Source organism: Nelumbo nucifera, chromosome 3 (genome assembly GCF_055504915.1).
Source record: "Nelumbo nucifera cultivar China Antique chromosome 3, China Antique-T2T, whole genome shotgun sequence".
Lineage (NCBI taxonomy): Eukaryota > Viridiplantae > Streptophyta > Magnoliopsida > Proteales > Nelumbonaceae > Nelumbo > Nelumbo nucifera.
In genome coordinates, this window is record NC_142651.1 from 10,025,315 (window position 1) to 10,039,551 (window position 14,237).

The 14,237-nt window shown below is 35.9% G+C and overlaps 1 protein-coding gene across 1 annotated transcript; it reads right to left on the reverse strand.

Annotated features, from left to right (window-relative positions):
* Positions 1 to 1,369: 1,369 nt before the first annotated feature.
* LOC104593234 (cyclic nucleotide-gated ion channel 18-like) lies at positions 1,370 to 11,269 on the reverse strand. The gene is made up of 6 exons (XM_010253000.3): positions 10,562 to 11,269; positions 7,003 to 7,215; positions 5,973 to 6,283; positions 4,555 to 4,666; positions 3,245 to 3,481; positions 1,370 to 2,326 (listed from the first exon to the last, which is right to left on the reverse strand). Exons 1-6 carry the CDS (start codon positions 11,003 to 11,005, stop codon positions 1,562 to 1,564), a joined length of 2,082 nt encoding a protein of 693 aa, XP_010251302.1. The 5' UTR covers positions 11,006 to 11,269; the 3' UTR covers positions 1,370 to 1,561.
* Between the last annotated feature and the right edge of the window lie 2,968 nt (positions 11,270 to 14,237).

Genomic DNA, 14,237 nt, shown 5'->3' on the forward strand with positions numbered 1-14,237 from the left:
CTCTTCTGTGCATTATTTTCTTCCTTTTGTTTTTGACAATCAACTCTATCATGTTAGACTTGGCTTATTTAGGATTCAGTAAGACTCTTCAATTTGGAAGATCAAAGTAGTGTTGCTGTGGCAGCCATAGAATTGAATCCTTTAATCACTTATTTCTAGAGTAATGGCGAGTAAAGTTTGTTTCGGCAGCCATTATAACTCTCTTGCCCTCCAAATTCTCAATCTTCCAATAAAGACTCCTAAAAGGAGAAGGGTTATGTGGGTTTCTTCGAAATTTCCTCTTAACCATCAACTGAAGTTAAATGTCAATGGTGCTATTCATGGCAACCGAGGAGTTGGTGGAGGTGGTGTCATTAGAAATGATATTGGTTCTTTTTATTTGGCTTTCTATAATTACTAGGACTCTACTTCAATTCAAGCCGAATATATGGATCTTCAATTTGAGATTATCATGGCCTCCTTAATGATTAGAACTTAAGCTCAAAGGATCAATCAAACAAAATCAGCAACACACTAGGTGAAGTCTTCTTACAAATCATAATTGGTGTGGCCATAACCTTACGCTCAGCCAGTCAGCCACAATAAATCAGAACCCTTTTGCATGAGAGATTGCTGCATGTTCAAAATAGATGCTCTTTTCTGGACAAACTGTATCAGAAATTGAGAACTCCAACACAAAGTTAGGCGTGGTGTTGATATGAACTGTTGGCTTGATTATGGGCTCAATCCAGTGCAACCCTTTGTGACTGGCTTTTGAATCAGCTACAAATAGACCTGACAAAAAGTAGACCCTATCCCCCTACCCAAAAGAAAGTGGGTTAGGGTCCCCTATCTAGGAACCCGAACTAGAGGATGACCTGACCTGACCCGACCCTAAAAGAAATGGGGTTGGGCCACAGGGCACTGCCAAGCCATGTCTTTTCAAATCAGTATTGACCCAAACGGTTCAACTATTCAATTCATTTGACCCAAACAATCGAATCCATATTTTTAGTAAAAAAACATTGACGTAGCCAAAGACCAGCTGACCCAAAAGGTTGAACTCCTGACCCATCTGACCCATGGGTCAAGTTTAACCTGAATATTTTGGGTTAGGGTCTAGCCTTTGCTGGCTCGACTTGAAGTGCAACCCAACCCAAAATGACCCAAGGTTAGTCTTGACCCAACCCGGACCTGACCCAAGCCAACCTGATTGCCAAGTCTAGCTAAAAGATAATAGGGGACTCATGTAGGGAAGCTATCTTCTTGACCTGTTAAGTAGGGGAAGTTCCTAATTGGGTCAAAGGTGCTAATTGCAATGTGAATGGATATTTTGGCCCGGCCACGTTAGTTTTTTTTTTTTTTTTCCTTTTGTATTGTGAATGAGAAAGAAAAAAAAGGAAATCCGTATTAGTTTAATATAATGATGGTTATATGTCAAGTAACCAATATTATAAGCCTATTTTAAACAAATAGCAATAACAAATTTTACACGTATGTGTTAAAATGATCCTACCTAAACCCTTGATCAGTTCCATCTGCAATTTTACCTTTGATATGCTACTACTCGTTAATCGTCCTCTTAATCTGCAGAAAAGTCAGGCTCATCTGGCTTGAAAAGATTTGGCATCTCTAAGCTAGTGGAAGAAGTGTCAATTAACTTGACCTTGTGATGAACTCCTCTTCTTGTATTTTTAGCGAACCTGGAAGCTAGTATCGTGGCCCCAAGATGCTGAAAGTTGTTTGCATTCTCCGCTGATGAACTTTCTGCACCACCATCCTCATACCCATCCGGGGACCCATCATTGTAGCTGTCGTCTTGGTCTGTAAGTGGCATATAGTAGTAGCTCTCATGTTTTATCAGCTCCTTCGCCAATTTTCTTTTCTTGAACCGCCTCCATGCAGCTTGTATAAAACAAGAACCCCATGTTCTCCATTGGTGGGAGTAATACCTGAAAGCATGTTGAAGCTTCTTGCTGTGAAGACGCTTGAACTGATTGGCCACAAACTTAAGGTCTTCAGCACGGAGTGCAAATGCTTCAACTTCCCCAAGTGCTCGGACCGTGCGAGTTGAGGATGGTAGATTCAGGGTTGAGCTGGGCACTAAAGCCCATGTAAGCAATTCTTCACCGCAGAAGTCACCTGGTCTGAGGGTGATAGAATTGAAAAATCCTGATCTTCCTCCATTGGTCGTGGAGCTCTCTAGCTGTCCTCTGATGATGAAGAGCATTTCATTCACTGGATCGCCCTCACGAACAATATGTGTATCCTTTGTACTTAAGGATGAGACAAGGCGTTCACATATGGCATCCAAGAGCTGATCATCCATTTGTGAGAAGAAAGGAACCTGTTAAATGGAAAAAGGTATTCAACCTGTAAACTTGGATTTAATAATGCAAAAGACATTACAATACAACTACTTTGGATCAATTATTTATTCCAGCATCCATGTTCAATATATTGTGGTCTCTGTGCACTTCAATGAACAAGGCAACTCTAAGCTTGTGCAAAGATATCCTTGGCTAGATAGGTTATATTAGTAACCAATGTTTTAAAAACCAATCTGGAGGCTAAAGCGTTTTTGCCTTCGGGTCACAGGTCACCAGTTCAACTGATCGGGTCAAACGTTTCAGACCAATGCCATAAATATGTTTTAGATATGTTATATGTATTATTTTATATTTAATTTATATTTTTTAATTCAGCTTTTATTTTTTTATTTATAAAAATATTAAAAATTGCAATTTCAGGCTAAAAAGGGTTTTTTTCGCGAAAATAGTGGAGCAAGGAACCTACAGCTCCTTGGATGCATAGATCTCGAAAATTACCAAAAAAAAAATCACCCTAATTGGACATCAGAGTGCAAAGTTATGGCTTCCGAAAGTTTTGCATGCACTCAATGTGAAACCCATGACCCAGTGAACGGATCAACAATCAGACTGGCCAGATCAAATGGATCTTGACCAAATCAACGGTTTTTTACCATCTGACAGGTCTTGACTGAACCACACCCAGAATCCTGACCCAGTGATGGTTCAAACGGTTCAAACGGCCGGGTAACAGCGGATTGAAAACATTGCTAATGACAGCTAAAGAATAGTTACAGTCATCAAGATCTGATTGGCAGAATTAAATTATCAAGTAGATGGAAAAGCTCACTGCTCACATACAAAATATGTTGCATATGTATGTGTACCCACTCCAGAACATTAGTATTAATATATTACTTTGACATTTTTAAGTTAAAAACCATGAAAAGACTTACACGACGAACAAGAGCAAGACACAGATGTCTTTTAATTTCACGACGAAGGTCTAAAGGTAAGGACCGCAAAATAGACTCTTCATCTACTCCTCTTGTGGCAAGCCACTTATACTGAACAAACCGGCGAACACGTTCTTGCAAATCTAGTGGCAGTTGGCGGTGCCTCATCCATTCTTCAGTATCTCTCCGTTTAACTCTCCATTCTTCAAGTCTCACCGTCATAGATGCAAGATAATTCTTCAGGAAAAAAAAAAAAAAACTTTAAAACAATTCTATATGCCAAAGTACCTCAGCTATGGGGCACCATACAGAGCAATAATAGCAAAAAAATTGACATTTATCAGACTAAGTGATTAAGTAACTTTTTTTGCTAAAAGATGATATATCTCTGAAATTTAATGAGAATGACTAATCACTAATACGGTGAAAGTTTGCTAGTGAAGTTTTCTTAAACATAATAGGACCAATGAATGAATAAATTGAACTTAAGTAGTAGAAGCTGCTTCTGGAGGTTTAAGCAATGCAATGGATGCACCTACAAAAAATCTAGAAGGTACTCGTATTGGTGGGTATTACATCATTCATAAGTCAAAATAAGAGATTCAGGGTATGCTCATATCCTATAAGAACCAAAAGTAGAAACAAGGGAAAAGAAAAAAATATGGAGAAAGAAGAGACCATTACAAACTTCTTTGACAAAAAAGGAAGCAGCAAAATTATAAACAACAGTCAATCATGGTTGTAAATTTATCAAGGGCATGAATCACAAGAAGACAACTCAACTAGAAATAGCTATATTACTATTTGAATTTGCCTTTGAATAAAAACAGGGATACAAATATTGAGGTGCCCAATACCCAAAGTTGGGTATAGTGCACATTGATATGACCGATACTCCCCTTTTTTTTTCATTTTTTTACTTTTTTACTTTATAACCATTAGGGGGTTGGAAAAGAGACCTCCAAACTTTTAAATATTTTAAAACACTTTTGTATTGGTGTATCTGTGTGTATTTGGATGCATCAATATGGATACAATACATATATACAAAACCCTTGAATAAAAACCCACAAACATGACAATTTATAAATCAATTTGCCCTGCAAAAGTTCACAATATTACAATGTGAAGGGAATTCTGTTTTAAAAAAATGCTAAGAAAGACTTACCAAATGAAGGCTGTACAATCCAACAGTCCATATGAAAATACATATTCATATTTGTATGTTTACTAAAAAAGGCACATTTGTTTGTGTTTATGACTGTGTATATGTATATGCATACATAATCAGGAAATACACCAGATGTTACCTGCATGTTTCCAATCAGGTGTGAGAAAAGAACTAGTCCCATAATGCATATAAGAATGCAAAGTGATGTCTCACCAACAAAAGTGTTGTTTTCCAAGCTCTGCCCATATGAGCTACATAGCAACAAGGAAAAGATGCATTGGTACAAACACCCACAGAAAATTCCCAAGGAAGAGACTAAGTAAAAAAGAAGAAAGCAATTCACTTTAGGTAATTTTGTTACAGCAAAGTGCAAAGATGTTTAACCAAATGAGTGAATGACAATGGCAAAGAAGGATGCAAAACCAAGTACTGGCAACTAAAATAAGCGAATGCAACATTACTACAGACAGGAAGTACGATATACAAAAAACCACAATGAGAAAAAGTTGGTGCTATACCATCTCATCACCTTATTGTATCCCATACTATTGCCTGTCAGAAGAACATTAAAATCTCAGATTGGAACTAGTTTGTATGGTTAATCGCCGAGAGGAATTAAAGTCCACACATATGCAAGATTTAAGTAATTTTATTCTAGTCAGTTCCAAATTGAATACTGAATACTATAAGGTTAAAGGAGAACTTTTATTTAAAAACAAAGAATAGGAGTTTAATAAAGCTTTTAGTTTTGAAGTGATTGGCATACATCATAGTTCTAGTCCATGTAGAACATGCTAAGGTTACCCATAACATATATATAGAAACATGTATTATTCATTTCATGAAATGAAAGGAAATCTTGTATCCTGCCTTGCTGCCACACAATAAGTGAACAATGTCGAATCAATGGTTTGACTCAGTCAAAATTCAACCATGATGATGGTGCTGGATTGGTGCAATTCATTACATGATCTGTTTATTTCTTGTCTATCAACATTATTCACTTGGATATATCTGTTCAATATGCTGATCCTTTGTTTTTAACTACTATTTCATTATCCTATTGCTGACTCATCTCAACCAACATAATTTTGCCCACTTATCTCAACAAACATAATTGTTCCTACTGTTTGGAAACCCTAAGCACAGATGGAACCAAAAAGTGGGCCTTGTTGAACCTGGTCATCTTCAATCCCCCTTTCAAGTCAAAAAAGTGCATCATATGAAAACATGCAGAAATTTGCACCAAAAAACCATCTCATATGTCATAAGTACAGCATCATATTAAAACATCAATTTATTTGCCTCCTCAATGATAATACCTGTATGAAAAAAGTTATACCATAATCTTGCTGCAAGAAATAAACAGCTATCAACATATAGGTTAAAACCATAAAGAAAATGCTACGTGGTTTGACAAACAAACCACTAACCATAAAAAGAAAAAAGGCATGCAACATGAGTACCAGAGTATTTTAAATTCTGATTGGTAGTGAGAAAGCATTCATTTTATCAGCTGCATTTAGAAATTAAACAGGTTAAACAAAAGAAGTATACCTTAAACTTTTCAAACCCCACCAAAGGCAATAAAGATACTTCTCCATAAACTTTGATGAACCAACATCATTAGAAAGAGCATCTGCAAACATTCCATACTTGAAACGGAGAACACTATCATTGGGATCACAGTTAGTTAGCACACGAGTGGCATTGAACCATGATTTCCGGTCAGAATGATCTAAACTGCTACAATCCAAAAAACCAATATTACAAGATGGAAAAATAGTAGTAGACTCCTTCTCACACTCCATCCTCCAGCAGGAATGCAACTGCTCAATAGACAACAGATACCAGGAAGCTCCTAAAACCTGCATTAAAAGCAAAGTAATAATAAGTAATGGCAATCACTTAAAAAGATCCTAACATGAAACCTTATCTTTCATAGGATGAAACTATAAATAACAAACTGAAATAAAAGGGACATTAAAACCCAAAAACTTCAGTGCTAGATAATGTAAAGTATGGCTAAAATTAATGGTACACGGACACCTTGAAACTAAAGGGACTAACCATGCCAACACCTGGCACTTGGCACGAGGCTTCTTATCTTGATGATGCTTCAAGATGATATAAGCCAAAAACCTTTGCACTTAGCATTTGTAAACAAGAAACCAGAAGGACGCATCCAACAAGGAGTCCACACTTTTGTTTTTCTAGTTTTACTAATTTTTTAATTAACTAAAAACCATTCATCATTGTGTTCTCATAATGCCATGATTCTTGGAAGTTGACATTTCAGAAACCTTAGTTACCTAAATACTTGGCACCTTTTCCAAGTGCCATGTTGCAAGGTAACACTGATTAAAATACAAATTGCTAATTTCACCTTCCTTTTTTCCTTTTCCTTTTTGGGGTTGAAACAGCCCCTTTAAGTTTTTGCATTTATATATAAGAGAAATGAATAGATAAAGGTTTTTGGATACTAATTTAGCATCACATATAGATTATGTGAAACCCTAGACTTCTTATCATCTACTGATATTTCTAGAAAACTAATGCAGGTAAAATTGAGGGAATTAAAACATACATGACTGGCAAGCATATATAAGAGGAGATTGTAAGCAGCTCCTGTCCAAGCAGTTCTTGCAACAACTCCGGTAGTTTTAACAATCCGACGATTCAAGGGGAAAATAAGAAACAACCTAGGAACATACTGTATGAGAACAATCAGAGAAAGTGTATTGTTTGCGTGATCAGCAGTAGAATTTTGCACAGCTGGGATTACAAACCAGATGACAATCTGCAACACATTACAAAAATTTCAATATGGGAAGGAGTAGAGCATGAAATCCAGAAATTGCAATTCAAATTCTCCAGAACTTTCAAAGCACAATAATATAACACCTTCAATAATAGATTATCTGCATTCAAATCCACATGACAATGTTTTGGATTGTAGAACCTACCAAATTGAAACCAAATGTAAAGCCCATTCAGTAAAGCTAGCATCAGGTCCAGAGGCAATTTCAAACTCAACACTGCTAATTTCTATATTCTCCTTAGTTTGTTAAGCCATGGTACCATGTGAGAAGACTAACCAAGTTATAAATCTTCTCTTTTATATTCAATTTTCTATTTGGACCAGGATGTGTCAAGGTTGTCAAGGCATCAATGCAAGAGGAGGAACTAACTCATTGTTGCATAGGTGCTTATGCAACACCTTAAGACACCAACAGATGTCAATTGGTCGGGTTTCGCACAGGTTTGCCTCAACCCTAACCCAACCCTCCAGTGTCCCGACCTTATTCTATAGGGTCTAACCAGATACCGACCCGATCTGACCCGTAGCATTTCAATTGTATTTTTTAACAAGTTTTGAAAACCTAAAATCCATTAATTTAAGTTAAGAATTTGTTTTATAGATTCTAAAGTGTCACTTTTTCCATTAAAAAACAAAAAAGAAAACCAAAAACCAAAATCAACATATAAAGAAATCCTAAACTTTAAGGCCATGGAATTAGAAGTCAAGATGCAGGGGTATCATGACTTGGCGGAGTGGGTCAACCAAAACCCGAACCCAACTTGGGTCAAAGAATCAAAACCCTAACCCAACACTAAAACTGAATATGCCTGACCCTATAGGGTCGGATCAAGCTGGGTTTACCATTTAACCTGACCCATTGACAACCCTAGGCACCAAGCCCAAAAGTACACAAATGGGTTCCATTCTGATTTCCAAGTTTCTAACTAAAATAGCATGCAAAATACAAGAATGAAAAATGAAAAAAAAAAGGAGCAAAAGACTAATAGTCAAACATAACTTATACATGCATAAAAAAGGGAAAATATCCAAGTAAGCTACCTATCATAAATGATTACGAGAAAAAGAAAAATTAGCAAAAGATAAGCAACATGAGACATGATAAGACGAGCACTAAGAAAGAAGGAAAAAGATTTGTCAATTGGGTCAACAAAAGAAGCTTGATACTTTTTCTAACTTAGAAGAGAAGATGAAAGCTTTCTAGATGACCCAACCTATTTCTACCAGGTGGATGAACCATGGTGCCTCATCCCAGCCATCTGTCAAACAAGGGACCTTCTGGGACCACATAATCACTTTCACCATCCACATCAACCTTGTAACCTACCTTCTATTAGAATTTTGTAAAAGTGGTAACTCCACCCAAAATAATTTCTGAAAACAAAGACGCACACAAAGAAAGTTTTATTTTAAACACTTGGAGGGTTTTTCTTTAAGGCTGAAATCTATTCCATGGACAAAAAGTGAAAAGAGGAACAAGGGATGTCTGTTGTGCCCTAAAACAAGTTTCCACAAGAACATACTTGAAAAATATAAATAAATAAAAGAGCAATCAGTGATTTGGAGGAAAATTTTTAGGAAAAAAAAAAGAATCTTTTCCCTTAAAGGGAATGGGGGAGGGGGGAAGATGGGAATACAAGTAGACCATTAATTTTAAAACTCTCACCAACCTATAACCATATTCATACCTTAATATTTCTATGGAATAGGTCCTAAGCGTTAGCTATCTAGAAACTTTGTGTGTGTAGGTGGGTAGGTGCCTTGTGTCTTATGTTCTAATCACCTAGGCAGTGTTGGGCACCTTGTTAGCTAGGCAAGACCTAAGTATTGCTTTTTCATTCACTATCTCCCTAATGTTCAGAAAATTGCAATTGTATCACAAATCGTAGAGAAAGCTAAATCAAATCAAATCGGAAATCATATCATAAATTGTAAGATTATTTCTGTTTTTTACAACCTTGTCAGAAAAAACTAAATATAGATATACTGAGATATAAAAACTAAATAGGGAAAGTAATTTTACCCTATTTTTAAACCATATCTACCATATATGTACCTAAATCAATAAAATTTTATTACTTGTAAAATATAAGCCTAAAGTGATATAATCAAGTTTTAACTTGCAAGTCAAATAGTCCACATACAATTGCTCTATAACTTACATATGATGGAAAATAATCTCAATTATTTTCTAGTAAGGGATTTAAAACAAGTCTCCCTTGACAAAACTAAATATAAATAAAAGTTGACAAAGTAGAGAACTAATTCTCAATTGAATTTATTTGAACCATAGTGAATTGTAGGAATCATAAGATTTATGAATAAGACTTTTGTAAAAAATGGTTCAGACATAAAATTCAAATCGAAACCCATGGATTCATGATTCAAATCATGAGATTTTAACAACATCATACTAAAAATATATTATGCAGCACTTCCATTTAACAGACTTGACAATTATTAAGAATGTCCAAGTTTGCATGTTGTTGATCTGTCAAGCATCAAATCAGGACTGCACCAAATCTCTCCTTCTTCCGAATATGAAAACATTTCTGTTTTGAGGGTATTATAGGCATTCATTTTTTGGTAGTAAACTAATGCCCTGGGCCTATTTTCACTCAACCTTTTTTCAGCAAAAAAAAAAAAAAAAACGATGTACCAGATATCACTTGATTTGAGTTAAATTTTAAGTCATCCAGATACTGTCCCATTGACATTAGTTAATAATACAGCCTACCGAAGCACAAAGAATCTATCAATTACTCTCCTAGAATACTCAACTATACATCTTCAGAATTCAGTGTCCACCAACTTCCGTTCTTAACTTCGAAGTTAGTAAAAACATGCAAGTCCCACAGTCCCAAACTGTTTAACTCAAAACTACATTCCCTACCACGAATCTCAGTTCACGTGTATATAAGCAATGTTAATAATATATTTAGCTTTACAAATGAAAAACAGCATTTGTCATATTTACCCAAGTTGAACAACAATAGGTAGTGAAATAAACGTCAACGAAAAAGAAGAATCATTAAATTAACTCAGAAGTTCCAGAAAAGTATGTTAAGCAAGACTGTGTTTCCAAAAAGAAAAAGTCTGAATGCTACTGTTTTTTAAATAAGACTGTAGTTTGTGTATTCAAGAGATATGTTAAAGCAATAGCAATCGTTAAGCTGAAGCAGACAGGTGATGATCGATTTTGGTCCATAAGAATTTTCCAAATTTCCAAAATTGAATAAGAATAAGTTGAGAATACCGTCTGATTTGGGGGAGGGAAACGGAAAACCTCAAAAGAGAAAAGGCCTGGGCGGAAAGTGTGGCTTACCTGAGGAAGTGGTAGAGTTGCTGCGAGATCAATCACGAAATCCTTTTTCAAGTACCGTATTGCAATCTGCCGCTCATCCATGACAAGGTCGCCCCTTCCAAAAACCCTAGAACTTGGTGCCACGAACGCTGTCCGAAACTTCATGATCATATGCACCAAATAGAAAAGATCGGCTACCGTACGGAAGAACGTAACAACTACCCCAAGACCGAAGTCCATCTTCAAGCAGGCTGGGCCTCCAATAGAAGGAAGATAGAAATACAGGGGATCGAGGAAGAGCGCGATCATACAAGAAACGAGGAATACATGATTCCATCGTGTAACAAGCTCGCCACCTGGATCGAGAATTTGATATTGCCATGGCTTCTGTTCGTCGGGGATGGGCGGAGAAGACCGCCGGAAAGGGAGGAACCTCAAAGCGGGAGATGGATCACTAGTATTCATCTTCCATGGCGTAGAGAGCGAGTTTTTGAATCCTGCGAAAACCTTGGAGAGCGAATGACACCATGCAGTAAAGAACAGAAAGAAAACAGAACAACATGGAAAAAGAGCACTGTGGTTGGGGGGCAGAAAGAAAACAGAACAACATGGAAGAAGAGAACTGTGGTTGGGGGGTTCATTCGTTGCGAGATTCGCGGGAAACCAGAGAAGATGCCGACCTGTCGGAGAGTCGCCATATCCATTAGCCACCACCCACCATGCCCTTGCGCCTGCGGGAAGAGCGCGGGAAACTTATAGCCTATACGCATGTCAGGCCCGGTCGTGGGCCGGGTCTGGCCGGGCTTAGTTGCTGATAAATTTTTTATTATTTTAAAATTATTTTAAATATATGATAAATAAAAAATAGAGTAAATTACAGATTACCACCACCCTGTAATTACGAATAGTGGCAATTGCCCCAAAAAATTTTAGATTTTATTAATTTTCCCCTTTCGTTAATATTCCTCAGTTAACTTCAAAAAAGATTATTATTTGACTATGATGTGCGTTAAACATTTCAAAATATCCAAATTACCTTCATAGATCATTTTGCATAAATTTGTTAAAATACATAAAAAGGAAAATAAAGGAATGTATGACAAAGAGAAAATTATAAAAAACAAGATAAAACAAAAAAATGTAAAAATGAAAATACAGCAAAATACAAAACAAAAACAAAAGAAATATAGAAAATAGAACAAAGAAAAGATGAAAACAAAAAAAATAGAAAATATAGAAAAAACTAAAATTGAAAAAAAAAAGAGAGAGAGAATACAAAAAGTATAGAAAATGCATACAATGAATAGAATGAAAATATAAAAAACAAAAAATATAGGAAAATAGAACAAAAGGATAGAAAATGCATAAAGAAAGATACAAGAAAAAACTGAAAAATATAGTTAAACTCAACGAAATGCAGAAAAAAAAAAAAAAAACTTAAGCTAAAAATATTTCAAAGAAATGTTTTTTGGAGAATTTATGCACCAGGCCCTCGTAGAAATATTTATCGTTGAAATTGATGTACGAGAATTGAAATATTCTCATTCCACGAATGGGGAGATATTAAAACTCAATTTCACTCCACTGGCCCACTTATAGAAATTCCATGTCATACATTTTTTCCAAAATAGCTAAAATGCCCATTGAGAAATGCCACCTCACCCCATATTCTGAAATACCCAAAATGTCCATCTCCTTCAAACATCGCTCACTCCCATCTTCGTTTTCACCTCCTTCAAACAACTTGAACACATTTGCCAAAAAATCTACACTGCAGTGTCTTCGATCCTCCTCACTGGCACACTCCGACAGAAGTGGAGATATCTCCCTCTTCCTCTTGTTGATTCACATCTTCGTTTTCACCTCCATTGAATAGCCTGAAAATATAGCGCATTTGATCTAATTCACCAATGCACACCAACAGAAGCGGAGATATATCCCTTCCTTCCTTTGTTGTGTGTTCTTTGTAACTCACACTCCTAAAAGTGTGAGTTGTTGTAACTCGAAATCGAGGTATTTGAAATTTCTTCTGCATAGGGTTTATGTCGAATTCATTTAAAATATCAGTTGGATTCGAATATATATTTTATGTTCGATTTTTGGTGTGGATTGTGCATCTTGGCATCAATGAAATGAATTGATTATTCAACCAAGTGGTTTTCACCCAATGTATATTATTCATCTATGTTTCTTCTATTGAATTCTTGTCTAGGGAAGGTAATCCCGAGTAGGCAAAAATGTCTATAGTAGTTTTAATGACTAATTTAGGTAGCCCTAGGCACATGATTTCTGAAATTTTCATTAACCATGTGACCCTAAGCACATGGAATCTGAAACTTAAGCCAAGTCATACATTGAAGTTAATGGCAGCCAATATCACTAAACTATTTGGAACTTCTATGTGCCTTATACACAATATGATTTTGTCCAACAATAAAAACCATTTTTGTAATTGAATCTATATTCTTTTTATTCCAAGCTATAATAGATGACAATATAGGGATATTTATATGAATTTACATTATTTCACTCTAACCAGTCATAGAGTAAAATGTGTGCATATATCTTGTGTAATGGTATTGGAATTTATTTGTCTCTTGCATGGCAGTGCTTGTTATGTATGCATTAGCATAGTTCGGTTACTATGGTTAATGGTTCTGAAACATGTGGGTATTTTGCGAGAAGTTCATAGTGTGCAAATGTTATGTGGCTTAAGTTATACGGAAGAATGTGACTCGTGCATTTTAAGTCTTTGTTTCAAGTATGCAATTTGCATGATACCGGTCCAAATTGGGTTGTGCATTGAAATATTCTTAATAGTATGTAAATTATAACCAAAAGCATGTTGTTTGTGTTATAGCTATGAGTTCTCAGTCAATAGGAGGTTGCTACCCCAACAATTATTCGTTTGTCCAAAATACTGTGGAATCCCAATAGGATCTTTTACACCTGCCTCGATAATATTGCCATCTAATGTAGCTCATCATTTAGATATTTAAAGCTTCAATATTCATATTGACATTTGTTTTCTTTAAATGTGAATTTGTCAATTCTTAGGCAATCAAACCCAAGTTACATAGAAACACGCATCAATGGTCGTTGCAACTTTTTTTGTTGGGAAATTCCCATTGACTCTATTGATGAAGTTATTTCTCTTATGAACATTGGCAGGAATATTGGCAAACGTGTTCTTGAGCTAGAAAGAGTGGTGTGTGAGTGCCACAAATATATGGGGTCCATGATTGTGAACATCACAATTGAGTTTGGGGTTCATTTCATGGCTGAAATTAGTATGGAGCCGCCACCCATCAATGCAAGGAACATGAGAGTGATGGGCTTCATAAGTTCAAGAAACAAAACAACACTCTCATGTGCCCCAAAGTAAAGTTATTCTATCTATGTACATTTTAGAGAAGAGAGGGAAAGTGTTAGGCACCCCTCTCCCATATTCAACATGTTGTACCATTCCCCTAATTTAGTGAAAAGAAAGAAAAAAAAACTAAAAAGAATTAAGTCTAGAGGAATGCTAGTAATTTTGTGCATCAAATGTCTAAACAATAAACATATAAAATATTACTGCTAAATGTGCACAAAACTGATTAAATCCTCAACACTCATCCTCAAGTTGGAAGTTAATGTCACACATTCCCAACTTGTGTAGATCATGTTCAAGCTTATTCTTTGCAACTCCTTTAAT